The 16,857-nt window shown below is 39.3% G+C and overlaps 2 protein-coding genes across 2 annotated transcripts; both read left to right on the top strand.

Moving 5' to 3' along the window:
• The first annotated feature begins 8,058 nt into the window (after positions 1-8,058).
• LOC145163481 (uncharacterized) lies at positions 8,059-11,517 on the top strand. Its single transcript, XM_079082317.1, has 3 exons — positions 8,059-9,643; positions 10,115-10,889; positions 11,178-11,517. The coding sequence occupies exons 1-3, from the start codon at positions 8,059-8,061 to the stop codon at positions 11,515-11,517; spliced, it is 2,700 nt and encodes an 899-aa protein (XP_078938443.1).
• A 150-nt stretch (positions 11,518-11,667) lies between these two features.
• On the top strand, positions 11,668-12,141 carry LOC145163482 (uncharacterized). The gene has a single exon (XM_079082318.1). The coding sequence runs from the start codon at positions 11,668-11,670 to the stop codon at positions 12,139-12,141; it is 474 nt and encodes a 157-aa protein (XP_078938444.1).
• Positions 12,142-16,857: the final 4,716 nt, after the last annotated feature.

Below are 16,857 nucleotides of genomic sequence, written 5' to 3' on the forward strand. Positions count from 1 at the left end.
GGGGGTGGAGGAAGTGAAATTCCAAGAGATTTGGGAAGATCATAGATGTCTAAACTAGACATCTACAATGGGAGATCTTCAAGTTAGTTGATTTTTAAGTCCTTAATATAACACCCAATATGAAATATTAAGGCTAGGACCCAACACAATATTTTACAACTTGGAAGAGGGATGCCGTAATCCAAGCTATGAAATATTTGAAGGTAGGCGAATGACGATTCACCAATTTCCACCATGAAAAACGAAATAATTTATTAGGTTTTAATTGGTTTTGAAACTCCTAGATCTTTTGAGATTCATTGAACTTTTCAATGGCATGTTTCAATCTCGATTGTGCCCTCTCAAATTTTGTGACTGGGATGCCGAGGATCACAAAACAAGGTGTGAATAACCATGCAAATTCACTTGGTACCCTTAATATTATCACCTAATCGATGTGCCGGTTAACCACACACGCTCCACCGATCTATGATAAACATTAAGTTACCCTTCGCCACTCTTACTAGTCCATGTTAGTGTGCCGGTTAACCACACACGCTCCACTAACGACTTGGTAAGGTACAAAGTGTAAATTTCATGGGTTAGCACCAAATTCACATTTTCCTAAGTAACTAAGATTGGGAATTTATAAGTGTTTAGTTACTTAGTATTTATCATTAATACTTTTAATGAAGGGAGAATTATAGTCTTGTCAAACCCGTTCGGCTAACGACCCTCCACCAGTCAAGAAAGCGGTGGGTGAGAGTGGACATCCATTAAACTGCCATTTTATAGGCAGTAACCTTATACCCCCCTTATATACCGGCTTCGTGAATGAGGCCTACTAACGGTAAGACTGACTTTTACTCTTATACATATATATAAATATTAAACCTATAATATTATAATAGTATAACGGTTGAATTTTAAACTATTAAAATTCTAAGGGTTTAACTTGGAACTAAAGTATTCATGGGGGGAAACTTTACAAATTCCAAAACTTGAGGGCAAGTTTTGAACAATTCAAAAACCTTTTCAATTCCATAACTTATGAATTTAAAGTAGTTTTAATGAAAACTCTTCAAGTTCCATAACTTGAGGACAAGTTATGGAAGACTTTAAAAAATATTTAAGGAAAAAATAAACTATTCATTTTCATAACCTATGAGTTTAAAGTAGTTTAATGAATAAAGTCTTCAAGTTCCATAACTTGAGAACAAGTTATGGAAGACTTTAAAATCATTCAAGAAAATAAGACTCTTCATTTTTCCTAACTTATGGAAATCTTATGAGTTTTAAAGAATCATAAATGTGACTTTTCATATAACTTGAGGACAAGTTACAAAAACACATTTCATGAGAAACTTTAAGATTAATATGGATTGAAAACAAATTATCACATAACTTATCTATTAATCTAAACTAACTCATAAGAACAAGATAATTCAAGTCAAACAATTTTCATGAAATTAGACTAACCATTAAACTAATACAAAACATGAATCTATTGACAAATATCTTTGAAATTGGTTTAGCATGAACATTACCACATCAAAAACAGGTTTACAAGACCAAAAACAGCTTAGGGTAATGTTTCTAGTCCAATTCCAGCCTTAAAAGTCGAAAATATGCTGTCAGGGGGTCCAACTCGTCGAGTGCATGAACCAACTCGACGAGTTGGATGAATTTCTTCATGGACTCGGCGAGTTCGTCAGTGGACTCGGCGAGTCCAGTGCTCAGACAGCCAAAATTTTTGATTTTTTCAGCCATTTCAGCAAGTATAACATGAAAACAAGCCTTGGCTCTGATACCACTGTTGGGTTTTGGTATAATACAACATCCTATGGTGCACATACAACCCTAAATACCTTGGACCTATGTTTTCACTAATTATACATGCAAATGGTTTCCAAGGTATTGAACCTATAGCTAGCATGCAATTGTCATACAAACTACATAAAATACTAGATAGAGTAACATACCTTTTGTGTGGCTGGAAGTCTTGATGTATTTGGCCTTAAGAACTTAGCCCCAATAGTGTGGAAGCCTCAAATGAAGTCACAACACATCAAGGACAAAGGTAGGACTTGAGAGAGAATCTCCATGCACTCTAAAACCTTCATGAACTCCAAGAACATGCACACACACTAAAGGGGTGACTAGGGGTGGCGGTTTTAGGTCATAACATATGTATTTATATGTGTTGAATTCTAAGAGTCATGGGTATAACCCAAACCCATATCCATGGATTTTATGATCCACGATTCATGTGGCCCAACTCTTTATGTATCCATACATAAACTTGGTCCAACATGGATCATAAGCCCAACACATATAAATATAACTAATTACCATAATTAGTCCCCATAGTTTTAATTAGTCTCTTTTGATCACTAAATTAATTTCAAATTAATTCTTGATCAATACTAATTAAAACATATGACTTCATATTAATATATTAGAACTTATAATATATTAATAAATCATATATAACCTCTTCTCTCAAAAGTCCATCCTAACAAATTGTCCTGATGATATGCAACCCAAATGGACCATGCTACTCTCGGGTCGAATACATACCAATAATAGTTATGGGCTTAGACACCTAATCCAACAATATTACCACTGCCACAAATCGTACCGCGATGAGCGGGTACTAATAGTGCAAGTTTTTTGATAACTAGTGTCAGTACTTTATGTTTCGATCCTCTTTGGTACCTCTATGATCGCCTGACATATACAAGTTATGTATAATTAAGATGAATAAGACGGTCGACTGAGTAACTCTGCCCTAAATCCACAACCAGACAAGGAACAGGAATTAAGGCGGAATCACTCACTCCAAGTCTGCAAAATCTTACTTATGCACAACCCTGATGTATATACTAAGCCATCATACCTTCCCTGAATGGATCTTTAGTTCTCTTGTGAATGCTGTGACTTGTTCAGACGAATGAGTTATGATAATTACTTTTAAATGTTTTCCCCAAGTTTTAATCTTATATAAATATAAATTAATTTTTTTAAAGTAATTCTTTAATTCGAAAACGTACCCCTGCTCGCTGGCGACTCCGGGGTTGATTCTCCTGCGGTGATCATCAGAATTCGTCCATCCGCTCCTGAGTTCTTTGTTATCGGGCTGTCCCTCCTATAGTGTCCATAATCACCACAACCATAGCAGGCTTGGTTTTCTTCAACTCCTGGGACTTGGGAGATCGGTTGAGCCGGTGCCCTGCAGAAACGGACTGTGTGTCCCTTTCTGTGGCAGTTCAGACACTGCATTACCCGACATACTCCGGTGTGGTGATAGTTGCACTTTCCACACTTCGGGAGGGTTCTAGCATATCGACTGGCAAGTGCTGGAGTAGCAGGTGTTGTGGCGGCGTACATAGTACTCGTTTGCTGCTCCTGCGGGGTTTCCTGTGTTGTTCGCTCTTTCCTCTTGTTCCCCGACTTTCCTTTATATTCCCCTCCCTTTGATGGCTCGGGAACAGGGACCACCACGCCATGGCGGACTCCATGGTCAATGAGTCGTTGGGCCAGACGTTTGGCACTATCGAATGTGGCTGGGTTAGAAGACAGCACATCTCCTTGGGTCGGGGCAGTTAGACCCCAGATGTATCTTTCTATCTTCTTGCTCTCCGGGGTAACCATCCCGGAGCATAGTGTTGCTAGGTCGCTGAACCTATCAGTGTACGCCACTATGTCTGAGCCGACCATAGTGTGCTCCCACAGTTCTTGTTCCAGCTTTTGAACTTTGCCCCTTGGGCAGTATTCTTCCAGCATTAACTCTTTTAGGTTCTCCCAACCTATTGAGTTAGCCACTAATAGGGTCAGTGACTTAACATGGTTGTTCCACCATGTCAGGGCTCTGTTGGAGAAGGTGCAGGCAGCAAACTTCACTTTGCTCCCTTCTAGGCACGAACAGATTGCGAATACCGAATCTGTTTTCTCGAACCATCGCATCAGAGCGATGACTCCACCATTTTCATTAAAGGAACTGGGTTTGTAGTTCATGAAGTCTTTGTACGAACACTCCCTTGGGTGTCCGTGAGAATCTCCGGGGTTTGCTAAGTGGGTACCGCTACCAGATCCGAAGGTACCACTTTCGCCGAAGTGAGATAGAGCAGCTGCCACTGCGGCTGATATCGCAGCTTGGAGAGCAGCAGGATCGAATTGTGGAGGAGGTAGTGGAGTTTGAGTTGGAGTTATCGGAGTAGTGCGCATGTTTGATCTACGAGGAGGCATATTTGCTAAAAGAATACAAAGACGAGATGGAAATAAGTCTATCACAGTGGGTACGAGCTGAAAGCTGAAAGACTAAGTTATCCTAGTTCTGAATGTATCTGGTTCTGACTTGCATAGGGTTCTGGAAACAATTCATAAAGGAAGTCTATACAAAATAAACTTCATGAATCAGAAGTGGTTATCCTCGAATGAATTTCTGTGAACTGGATATCTGTTACTGGTTGCATGAAAAGTAATAATCTTAACACACAATGTGAGTAGTGTATTCACTAACTCACTAAGTCAATTAAGGTTATTATTTATTAGTGTGACGCATAGGACGTTTTAATTTCTCTGGCTGATCCTTCTCAGAAAACTTCTCATGAACCTGCTCTTGTTTCTCCTTGACTCTTCTGCTGACCGCTATGAAGAAGTGGTTACATCTATCTGGGTTTGTCGTGCGAGAATGGAAATGTTTAAAGAATTCATGAGTTTAAGTGTAACATTATGGGGTGATCCTTACTGGGTCCTCCTATAATTGCGCAATGTATACAAGTTGTATATAATTTAAGATTAAATAGACCTTCGAATAAGTGATCCTACTCCAAAACCACAACCAAACAAGGAACATGTAGTGAAGCACAGATCACAAATTCTAAGTCTATAAAATCTCAATTATATAAAACCTTGGAAGTATATACTCCGGAGTCATAGACCTACCAGAAGGATCTTTTAAGTTCTCACATAAATTGTTTATAGTGCTGATAGTTTCATTTTATTTACTTCTTTTTATAGTTTATTTTAGCACATTCCATATCATTTTAGTTAATCTTCATGCATATTTTCTCTTTTTATTATTTTTCTCCTTTACCGGGTGCTTTCCAGTCTTTTTAGCTTATTTGCAGGATTTTTCGAAGACTAATTGTTATTGGAGATATGGAAGGAGTGCGAGACTTTGGAGGCTTGCGGTTTGCTTGTGGACTTGAAGTGGTGCGATTGCGCTTGGTGTCAGCATAAACAAGAAATCAAGTTGGACTTAATTTTTGAGCGAGAATGATGATGAGGCGACACGGACTCGAGCTATGGAAGATTGAAGGAGCATTGGACCAATCATTGGAGGCTTTGGAATGGCACAATTGGGCTCTCAAGAGTTATACATGTGGGCTGAAGTGTGAATGAGAAGATTGGGCTAGGTTGTATTTTAAATGACCCAAGTCCCACAATCAGCGAGACCCACGCGGTCCGCGTGGATCCATACGCGGTCCGCGTGAATCGTGCTGACTTGATCCCGAGTTTTGACTTGTTGACTCTACTTGTGGAAAGTTGGTGGGTAGCTTTTGTGCAACTTTTTGAATCCGGAAATGAGCCTTATCTGCTGGAGTTTTGGAGCATTTTTCATCATCACTTCTTGGAGAAAACCACTCTTCTGCTCTCAAGAACATTGGAGAAGAAGTTGAAGAATTGAAGATTGGTGTTATTTTCTTTCCATCTTGCAACTAGAACAATGTTTGGTATCACTAAACTATATTGCATTTCTTTTACTTTGGCCATGCTTGGCTAGATTTTCACTTGGTTGATTAGGGTTTAATCCCATGGATGATTGGTTGTTTTGAAGACTATTATTATCTTGTGTTTGAAGTTTATGGTAATGTTTTCTAGTTAAACATCTGGTTGTGTTTATTTATCTTTGATCATGAGCTTAGATGAATGAATGCTTATTTTTGTTGACTAATTTCGTGGTTAAGTAATGGACCCTCAAATTAGTAAGCAACAAATGGTTTATATGTTTGTTTTCATTTCATTTAGACCAAGGAAATGTTTCCTCCATAATGATAATGTAAGCATTTGATTATCTTTTGGACTTGGTAACTCTTAGAACTTAAAGCTAATTGATTTTCGCAAGATTATATGCTTCATTGATTTTGTGACTTTAATTAAGGAAATGTGTTAAGAGCTCCTCTAGCCATTTTAATAACAATGAAGGGTTGAGGTAATTTGTGCTTATGGATTGCTATAGCCAAGTTAAATTAATTCACAAGTGTTGTTCTATTTAGTCTTATGATAAGTCAACCATGTCATCCATGTGGTGTACCTAAAATCAACTAATTTCACTTCATTGAATTTAATCAAATCTTTTACTTGTTTACTTGTCATATTTACATTCTAGCTAGTTTTAATTTTCCAAACTATCAAAAAGAACTAAACCTCCCATTTCACTTTTACTTTTGTTTTACAAGTGCTTGAACAAGTGATTTACATAGAGATTTAAATTGAACCAATCTCCGTGGATACGATCCCTTTACCACTATACACTATTTTAGTGTGTAATATTTAGGGAATTAATTTTGTTGGCCTCGACAACCACCAAATTTTGGCGCCGTTGTCGGGGATTGGTTTATTTTTAATCAATTTGTTTCTCTATGCCCAGATCTCAGCGTACAGGTGACTTGATTTACAACCCAGAAATTGAAAGAGAAGCAAGGCGTTTGGCGAAGGAAAAGCGAGTTGAACGTGGTCAAACTTCCAACCCTCACGGGGACCCGGAAGTTGAAACCGCTTCATCAAGTGAAACGGAACCCGATTCTAGTCCCGACCCTCGCCAAGAAATTCCCGAAACACCACCTCTACAACAAAATCCACCCATTATTGAACCAATCGAAATGGCGGACGGAGGAGAAGCTCCCGAAAGAACCTTAAGGCAAATGATGGAAACCGATGTTACACAAACTCCAACCGGTATCAATTACCCGGTTTTAAAGGGGGGCTTGGAATTGAAGTCAAGTTTAGTCCATCACCTCCCAACTTTTCATGGATTGGAGAATGAAGACCCTCATAAGCATTTGAAGATGTTCCACATTATTTGCACTATTATGAAGCCACAAGGGTCAACCGATGACCAAATCAAGCTAAGGGAATTCCCCTTTTCATTGGCCGATAGAGCAAATGATTGGTTATTCTATCTTCCCCCCGGGGTCGATCAACTCATGGACCGATATGGAAAGAGCTTTTCTTGACAAGTTCTACCCCGCTTTAAGAGTCTCAAGTCTCAGAAATGAGATTTGTGGAATCCGCCAAGGTCAAAATGAGACTTTTCATGATTATTGGGAGAGGTTCAACAACTTGTGTTATAGTTGGCCACAACACCAAATTCCGAAACAACTCCTCATTCAACACTTCTATGAGGGATTATTGCCAATGGAGAGGAGACTAGTTGATGCCTCAAGTGGTGGTGATGTCTTTAGTAAAACTCCACAACAAACAAGACAACTTTTCAACATCATAGCCGCGAATTCTCAACATTTTGGCCCGCGCCAAGATATGAAAAGAGACACACAACACAAATTAAATGAAGTGGGATCATCAAATCTCGAGTCTCAAATCAAAGATTTAACCTCCGTTGTCTAAAAGTTAGCCATGGGACAAACTCTACAAATGATGGTTTGTGGGATATGTGCAACAATGGGACATCCTACGAATATGTGTCCCATTCTTCAAGAAGATGCGGAACATGTAAATTCCACGGGAGAGTTCCAAAATTACCACAACAAGCCATCCGGTTACCAAAATGCTTACAATTCAAGTTGGAAGCCAAATCCCAACATGAGCTACAACCCAAGACCATTGCCTCAAAATGCATTGGTTAGACTTTCCTATCCACCACCACAACCTCATTACCAACATCCACAACCACACTATCAATCCAAACCACACCCTCCACATCACCAACAACCTCCTCAATCCCAACCAAGTAGCTTCGGAATGTCTCTTGAAGACATTGTCAAATCCCTAGCCACTAGTACCCAACAATTCCAAAAAGAGGCAAGAACTAGTATCTCCAACCTTGAAGCACAAATGGGAGATATAGTTACATCCATAAGCAAGTTGGAGTCCCATGGAAAGTTGCCTTCTCAAACCGAAAAGAACCCAAATGTCAATGTGGTGACCTTGAGAAACGGTAAACAAGCCGGAGAAAGTAGTTCAAAGAAGAAGCCAATGGATGAAGAGGAAGAAATAGAGGTCATTCCCATTGAAGATCCCATTGTCAAGAATGCCACACAAGCCGGAATTCCAAAGAAGACTACCCCTCTAGTGACTCCAATAACTACTCAACCGCTGTTCCCCTCTCGACTTGCAACTTCAAAGAAGAAAATGGAGGAGAAAGAGATTTTGGACACCTTTCGAAAGGTGGAAGTAAATATCCCTCTACTTGATGCAATCAAGCAAATCCATAGGTATGCAAAGTTTTTGAAAGAACTTTATACCAACAAGAGGAAGTTGAAGGGAAATGAGAAAATTTCTATGAATGAAAACGCATTCGCGGTTTTACAAAGGAAGCTTCCACCTATGTGTAAAGATCCGGAAATGTTTACGGTTCCTTGCAAAATAGGATATCTCACTTTTAGTAGTGCCATGCTTGATCTTGGTGCTTCTATTAATGTCATGCCCTATTCGGTGTATGAATCATTGAATGTTGGTCCTTTAAGTGAAACCGGTGTCATAATCTCTCTTGCGGATAAGTCAAGTGTCTTTCCTAGAGGTGTTCTGGAAGATGTCCTAGTACAAGTAAACCAATTAGTCTTCCCGATGGATTTCTACGTGATTGATCTAGATGAACAAGTGTCCTCAAAGTCGGGTATAATTCTACTTGGGAGACCATTCTTGAAGACGGCTAGAACAATGATTGATGTATATGCGGGAAGCTTAACGATGGAGTTTGATGGGGAGACAATAAGTTTTAACATCTACGATGCTATGAGATATCCTAGTGATGTTTCATCTTTGTGTTTTGTTGATGTTATTGAACCATTAACCCAAGAGTTGTTCGAGTTGTCTAATGGTGACGTATTGGAGATGGTTTTGAGCAAAGGCTTTGATTGTGGGAAATTAGCCAAGAAGTTGAAGCTCTACTCACTAGACCCCGAAATTGAAAAATTGGTTAACAATTTGGAGATCAAGAAAACCACTCAATTTAGTGTGAAGCAAATTGAATTACCTCAAACTCACACGAGATTGCCACCCTCCCTTGTTCAATCACCGGAATTAGAATTGAAGGTCATTCCTCAACATTTGAAGTATGCGTACTTGGGAAACAACGAGACTCTTCCGGTCATCATTTCAACTCACTTAACCGAACTTGAAGAAGAGCAACTCCTCAAGGTGTTGAAGGAGCATAAAGAAGCCATGGGTTGGACGATTGCGGATATCAAAGGGTTGAGTCCCTCCACTTGTATGCACAAGATCTTAATGGAGGATGAATGCAGGCCAAGTAGAGATGCGCAAAGAAGGTTGAATCCGCCAATGATGGAAGTGGTCAAGAAAGAGATTTTGAAGCTCTTAGATGCGGGAATGATCTATCCAATCTCGGATAGCAAGTGGGTGAGCCCGGTGCAAGTCGTTCCAAAGAAGACGGGAATCACGGTAGTTGAAAACAACAAAGGTATGATGGTCCCCACCCGCGTGCAAAACGGGTGGAGAGTATGTATTGACTACCGCAAACTCAATGCAAGCACAAGAAAAGATCACTTCCCATTACCTTTCATTGACCAAATGTTAGAAAGGTTGGCCGGGAAATCCCATTATTGTTGTCTAGACGGGTACTCCGATTTTCACGAAATCCCGGTGGCACCAGAAGACCAAGAAAAGACAACATTTACATGTCCATTTGGCACTTTTGCATACCGGAGAATGCCATTCGGATTATGTAACGCCCCGGCCACTTTCCAACGTTGCATGGTTAGTATCTTTTCGGAATATGTTGAAAATATAATTGAAGTTTTCATGGACGATTTTACGGTATATGGAAACTCCTTTCAAGAGTGTTTGACCAATCTCACAAAAATTTTGAAAAGATGTATTGAAACAAATTTGGTTTTAAACTTTGAAAAATGTCATTTTATGGTGAGTTAAGGTCTTATTTTGGGTCCCATTATGTCAAAGAAAGGAATTGAGGTAGATAAGGCCAAGATAGATGTTATTCAAAGCTTACCTTACCCGACTTGTGTTCGGGAAGTTCGTTCTTTTTTGGGCCATGCAGGTTTCTACCGGAGATTCATCAAAGTTTTTTCAAAGATAACAAGACCAATGTGCCAACTCTTGCAAAAGGATGTTGATTTCGAGTTCAATGAGGTGTGCAAAGAAGCTTTCGACAAGCTCAAAGAGTTGCTTACATCCGCCCCCATCATGCAAGCACCAAATTGGGATATCCCCTTTGAGATCATGTGTGATGCAAGCAACTATGCAATAGGTGCCGTTTTGGGTCAAAAGAATGGACGAGCCTCGCATGTGATCTACTATGCATCGAGAACACTAGACAATGCTCAAAGCAACTACTCTACTACGGAGAAGGAGCTATTGGCCATAGTGTTCTCCTTGGAGAAATTTAGACAATACCTACTTGGTACCAAGGTCATTGTGTATTCGGATCACGCAGCTCTTAAGTACTTGATGACGAAGAAAGATGCAAAGCCTAGACTCATCCATTGGATTTTATTGTTACAAGAATTTGATTTGGAAATCCGGGACAAGAGTGGATGTGAGAATCTCGTTGCCGATCACCTAAGCCGGATCACTTCAAATGAAACTCCTCTCCCTTTGCGGGACGAGTTTCCGGATGACCATCTCTTTGCCCTTACTCAATCTACTCCTTGGTATGCCGATATCGTTAACTTTTTGGTCACAAAAAGGTATCCCGACACATTCACACGTGCTCAAAAAGATAAATTGAAAAGTGATGCAAAATACTATGTGTGGGATGAACCTTATTTGTGGAAACATTGTCCCGATCAAATTATTAGGCGATGTGTGCCCCAACAAGAGCATCAATCCATTTTACAATTTTTTCATGAACTTGCTTGTGGGGGACACTTCGGACCTAGCCGGACCTTGAGAAAGGTCCTTGAGTGTGGACTATTTTGGCCAACCATGTCACGCGATTGTTACTTGTTTTGCAAAAGTTGTGAACGGTGCCAAAGGACGGGAAACATTTCACATAAAAATCAAATGCCACAAAATCCAATCCTTGTTTGTGAAGTTTTTGACGTATGGGGGATTGATTTCATGGGGCCATTTCCCGTTTCGTTTGGCAACATTTACATCTTGCTCGCGGTTGACTATGTTTCTAAGTGGGTTGAAGCCAAAGCTACACGATCGGATGATGCCAAAACGGTTATCGAGTTTTTGAAGTCTAATGTTTTTGTGAGATTTGGTGTGCCTAGGGCTTTGATTAGTGATCAAGGGACGCATTTTTGCAATAAGATGATGGAGGCCTTGCTGAAAAAGTACAACGTGACCCATCGTGTCTCTACCGCCTAGCACCCTCAAACGAACGGTCAAGCGGAAGTTTCGAATCGCGAGGTGAAGAGTATTCTTGAGAAAACGGTGAATCCCTCAAGGAAAGATTGGAGTTCAAGGCTGGATGATGCCTTGTGGGCCTATCGGACCGCGTACAAAACCCCGATAGGAATGTCTCCCTTTAGGTTGGTTTTTGGAAAACCATGTCACCTCCTCGTAGAATTGGAACACCGTGCATTCTGGGCGGTCAAGCAATGCAACTTCAACATTGATGAGTCGGGAAGGCAAAGGAAGCTTCAACTTCAAGAGTTGGAGAAGTTGAGAAATGACTCCTATGAAAACTCAAGAATTTACAAGGAGAGAACAAAGCTTTTCCATGACAAGTCCATTACCCGCAAGCATTTCGAGCCGGGACATAGGGTTTTGCTTTACCATTCGCGATTGAAATTATTTCCTGGAAATTTGAGGTCAAGATGGATAGGTCCGTTTGTTGTGTTAAAAGTCTTTGAGCACGGAGCGGTTGAGATCCAAAGTGAAGAAACGGGGCAAATCTTTAAAGTCAATGGGTATCGTTTGAAACCTTTTTATGAAGGTTTTAATGCAAATGTCCTAGATGTCATCCAATTGGATACCCCAGTGTACTGAAATCGATAGGGAAGCACGTCTCGCCAAAGACGTTAAAGAAGGGCATTTTTGGAAAACTTAAAGTTTTCATCTTTTCTAGTTCCAAATAAATGTCGTAGATAGATCCTTTTTGCATTTAACATTTCTTCTTCTTCCTTCTTGCAGTAAAAGAGTGTTGGATTTTAAGGCCCGGTGTTCGTATTGGTCGAAGGGCGAAAATTGAGAAAATCACAACAGACAACACGCGGTCCGCGTGTACTCGGGGGTGCGTCCGCGTGTATAAACAAATGGCCCGCGTGTGGTCTCCCAGATATGTCCGTGTCATTTTTTTTCAAAGGCAGAAGAGTTTCAGGATAACTCACGCGGACCGCGTGTACTCTTGGGTCTGTCCACGTGGTTTATTAAAACGAACCGCGTGTCATCTTCGAAGTTGTCCGCGTGCGATGAAGGAATACAGAAGTGCTTCCGAGTAATTAACGCGGACCGCGTGTACTCGCGTCCGCGTCCGCGTGTGTTGTTGACCAGCGTTGACCCGCTTTTGACTTCGTTTGACCACAACTTATGACTAATAAAACACCAGCCGACCCTTCTTCCTCTCTTCTTCTACATTCTTCTTCTTCCCTAAACTCCATTAAAGCAACCTTCATCTCCATCACTAAAACTCGATTTCCCGTCAAACCGCCGGTCGGAATTTCGTGAGACCACCGCCATTCTTCACCAATTTCCGAGCTCTACAACCCAAATTCCGGTCCGGTCTGTGGCCGGAATTCCGGGCGCCTCCACCACTCCACCGCCACTTTCCGGCCGTTTTTCGGCCAACTCCGGCCACCTCTCGCGATGACGACACCAAGTGCCTAAAATACTCCTATAGTATTTTAATGTATTGAACTTGATATGCTTTAACTTGTTGTTGTTTTGTAGTATCATAAAATACTCCCATAGTATTTTAACTTTGTGTACTGATTTAGAAATCCCTTGAATAGAGTTAGGTAAGTTTTAAGGCTGTTGCAACACCACATCACTCCCAAACACATGTCGGTCACATCTCGAATGAATATAGTTGATCAAGCTATATTGATTCCAGATGTGATTACATAACTGTCCAGGTTTGACCGCAGTGTTCAACCTTTAAATACTTCTGTTCTGTTCTTCTTGCGATACTTGTTCCAGTATGTATAAGCATGTATGTATAGTTTTATAAGGTATTGTTATACCTTTAAAATATATTATTATCCAGAGCACTTCGGCCCCATTGTATTTATAGTTTTATATCTTTTATAGGTTGATATACTTAGTTAACTATAAACAATGCTCTGATACCAATCTGTCACACCCCCAAACCTGAACGGCGGAAATGTTCGGGGGAGGAGGACGTCATGTTTAGTATCACAAGACATGCATCATAGTAATCAAAGTAATAAACAACCATTTCATTAGAAAGAAAGTGTTTACAAAGTATGTGGTTCACATAACATAGGTTACAAAGTAAATAATAAAAAGACATGAAGCTATTATGCTTCATCTTCTGAATTCCCGGTGCGCGTACCTGTCTACTAGTTACCCGAGAATACAAGTTATTTTGAAAGAGAAGATCAGCATTTAAGCTGGTGAGTTCATAAGTATTTAAGTGATGTATTAGTAAGTTGAAAGTGTTGGATTAGTGTCTAAGTCCATAACTATTTTGGTATTTACTTGACCCGATTGTGAGCATGGTCCTTGTGGGTTGCCTTCACACTGGTGACTAGACAGGATGACAGTTGAGGAGAGAGGTTGATTAGGGCATAAATATGATTTATTTATTATATTATATGATTAATATAATAATTTGGAATCATATTATTAATTAGTATTTAATCAGAAATTAATTAGGAATTAATTTCGGGATTAAAGGAATTAATTAAAAGTACAGGGGCTGTTTTGTAATTATTTGATAGTTGAGACTTTGGGCTATTGGATCACTTTTATTAAGGCTTGAACGAAAATCCTAGAAGGATCTAGGAGTTTTCGTCCAAGGGCTTAAGGAAAGGAGTCCATGGACTTGCTTAGGCCCTAAGCTAAGGGATTAGGGTTTCCACCTTGAAACCCTAGCTAGCCTCAAGTATAAATAGCACCCTAAGGCACTAGAATTCGTCTAAGCCTTGGGAAACCCTAAAAGGGACGAATTTTAGGGCAAGATATCCTTCTCTCCTCTCTCCCATATTCATCCTTTCACCTAGTGTGTTTGTGAGCCATTAGAGGTACTACACTTGTGGTACTTGCTTTCAAGAGCTAAGGAAATTCAAGGAACTAGTTGTTATTACTACATAACAACAAAAGGTATGTATTCTATTCTCCTATGTCAATTTCGAAAATAGTAGATGCATGCTAGGGTTCTTTTGTGTTCATAAAGTTGTATAACTAATAGTGAAAACATAGATCCAACTCTAGGGTTGCATGCACACATAGGATTGTTTGTATAAAACCCAACAGTGGTATCAGAGCCTTTGGTTAACTTGTTTTCAATTAGTATTATACAATTGTATGAACTTGACATATTAGGGTTTATTGCCAATAAACCCTAGGAGGCTAGGATTTTCAAGATTAGGGTTTGCAAACCCTAATTTGCAAGAGTTTGAATAAGATCTTCAAATCCTTTCCTTAAACCCTTAAATTTCGAAATCTAGGGTTTGTTTTAATCCCTTGATTTTCGAAATTAGCCTCCTCCCCAAGATAAGATCCTAAATTTTAGGGATTTGGATTATCTCATATCTTGTAATTATCCTCTAATTGTTATATATGGTAATAATAGGTTTTTTTTATTATCCTAACCATATTTTCAAAATCTAGAGAGATAATTAAGGGATTAGGATATCTTAAATGTATAAATGGTAATTATCCTCATGATTTAGATAATCCCTTATGATTTAATAATTAAATTAATAGTCTAATTCCAGATAATTATTAAATCAAGAGTTTTAATATTTAAAATTTTAATTTAAATAGTCTTAAATTTCGAAAATTTTAAAGTGAGATTAAAACCTAATTGTTTTGAAAAGTTTCAAAACTTGCCCTCAAGTTTTGGAATTTAAAAGTTGATTAAAAGTTTAATTTTGAAATGTTAAATTCTAAAACCCTCGTATTTTGAAAAGGTTCAAATTACACCATTATGGTTTTGTAAAGTTAATAAAACCACCTAGTATTTTAAAAGTGTAAAATACACCCTATACTATATATATATGACATTAAAAGTCTAATATTATATATGTATAAGTAAACAGTCAGTCTTACCGTTAGTAGGCCTCATTCACGAAGCTGGTCTATAAGGGGTGTTTAAGGAAGTTGCCTATAAAATGGCGATTGAATGGGTATCCACTCTTACCCACCGCACTCTTGACTAGTGGAGGGTCGTTAGCCGAACGGGTAGGATAGGACGAAACCTTCCATTATAAGTATAATGAAGTACAAAGTAACTACATGCTTTTACAAATTCCCAAATTCTAGTTACTTTAGGGCAAAATGTGAATTTGTATGCTAATCCATGGAATTACACTTCGTACCCTTGTCAAACGTTAGTGGAGCGTGTGTGGCTAACCGGCACACTAATTTGGGAATGACATTGGTGGCGAAGGGTGGCTCGATGTTTATCATAGATCAATGGAGCGTGTGTGGCTAACCGGCACATTGATTAGGTGATAGTAGCAATTGGGTGCACCACGTGATTCGTATGGTTATTCACACCTTGTTTGTGATCCTCGGCATCCCAATCACAAATAGAAGGGCATAATCGAGATTAAACATGCCATTGAAAAGTTCAATGAATCTCAAAAGATCTAGGAGTTTCAATTCATTTAAAACTTAAATTTATTTTTTCGTTTTTCATGGTGGGAATTGGTAAATCGTCATTTACCTACCTTCAAATATTATGCAACTAGATTACGGCATCCCTCTTCTAGGTTGTAGAATGTTGTGTTGGATCCTAGCCTTGATGTTTCATTTGGGTGTTACATCAAGGATTCTTATCAACTAACTTGAATTTTCTCCCGTTTTGTAGATGTCTAAATCTTACAATGGTCTTCCCAAGTCCCTTGGAACAAGCTTTCCAAATGAAGATGACGTTCCACGATACGATCAAGGAAATGAGAGTCATGCTTCACTTCCTCCACCTCCTCCAATTATTCTCCCTAACCCACAAGTTCAAAGGCTTGAAAAGTTCAAGCTCACTCAAGCCCTATTGGCAAGTAAACACGAAGATGGGAAACTTGTGTGTGCACACATCTTAGAGATGAAGTCACACATTGATAGGTTAAGGATGATGGGTGTCGATATCTCAGAAATATTGGCTGTTGACTGGGTTCTTCAGTCACTTCCTGAATCATATAGTGAGTTCGTTAGAGAGTACTATATGATGGACCATGATGTGACCCTCATTGATTTGACCTATTTGCTTATAGCTGCTGAATCAGAAATGATTTGGCGTGCTAATCGAGCAAATTTGTCTGGCAAATCAAACTCCCAAACTTCAATGGACATTGAAAATAGTGACATTGGAAATCCAGAAAAGGTAAATTCTGAGATAGTTCCTTGTGCCATTCCAAAAGAGTCCATCTGCTTCTACTGCCAAGAGAAGGGGCATTGGAGACGAAGCTGCCCTGTTTACCTGAGAGATCTAAGAGATGGGAGAGTCAAGACGTATGGCTCTACTTCAGGTAAAATCCAATAACTAACTCTATAAGTTCATATTCTTTGATTTTCAATACA

This window comes from Lactuca virosa, chromosome 3 (genome assembly GCF_052849685.1).
Source record: "Lactuca virosa cultivar CGN04683 chromosome 3, Lactuca_virosa_CGN04683_v6, whole genome shotgun sequence".
Taxonomy (NCBI): domain Eukaryota; kingdom Viridiplantae; phylum Streptophyta; class Magnoliopsida; order Asterales; family Asteraceae; genus Lactuca; species Lactuca virosa.

Coding starts and splice junctions, on each gene's coding strand:
- LOC145163481 (XM_079082317.1), top strand. CDS start 8,059: ATGGGAGATATAGTTACATCCATAAGCAAGTTGGAGTCCCATGGAAAG. Junction 9,644..10,114: donor GGTAGTTGAAAACAACAAAG/GTATGATGGTCC, acceptor TGGTGAGTTAAG/GTCTTATTTTGGGTCCCATT. Junction 10,890..11,177: donor AACTTTTTGGTCACAAAAAG/GTATCCCGACAC, acceptor ACGGTGCCAAAG/GACGGGAAACATTTCACATA.
- LOC145163482 (XM_079082318.1), top strand. CDS start 11,668: ATGTCTCCCTTTAGGTTGGTTTTTGGAAAACCATGTCACCTCCTCGTA.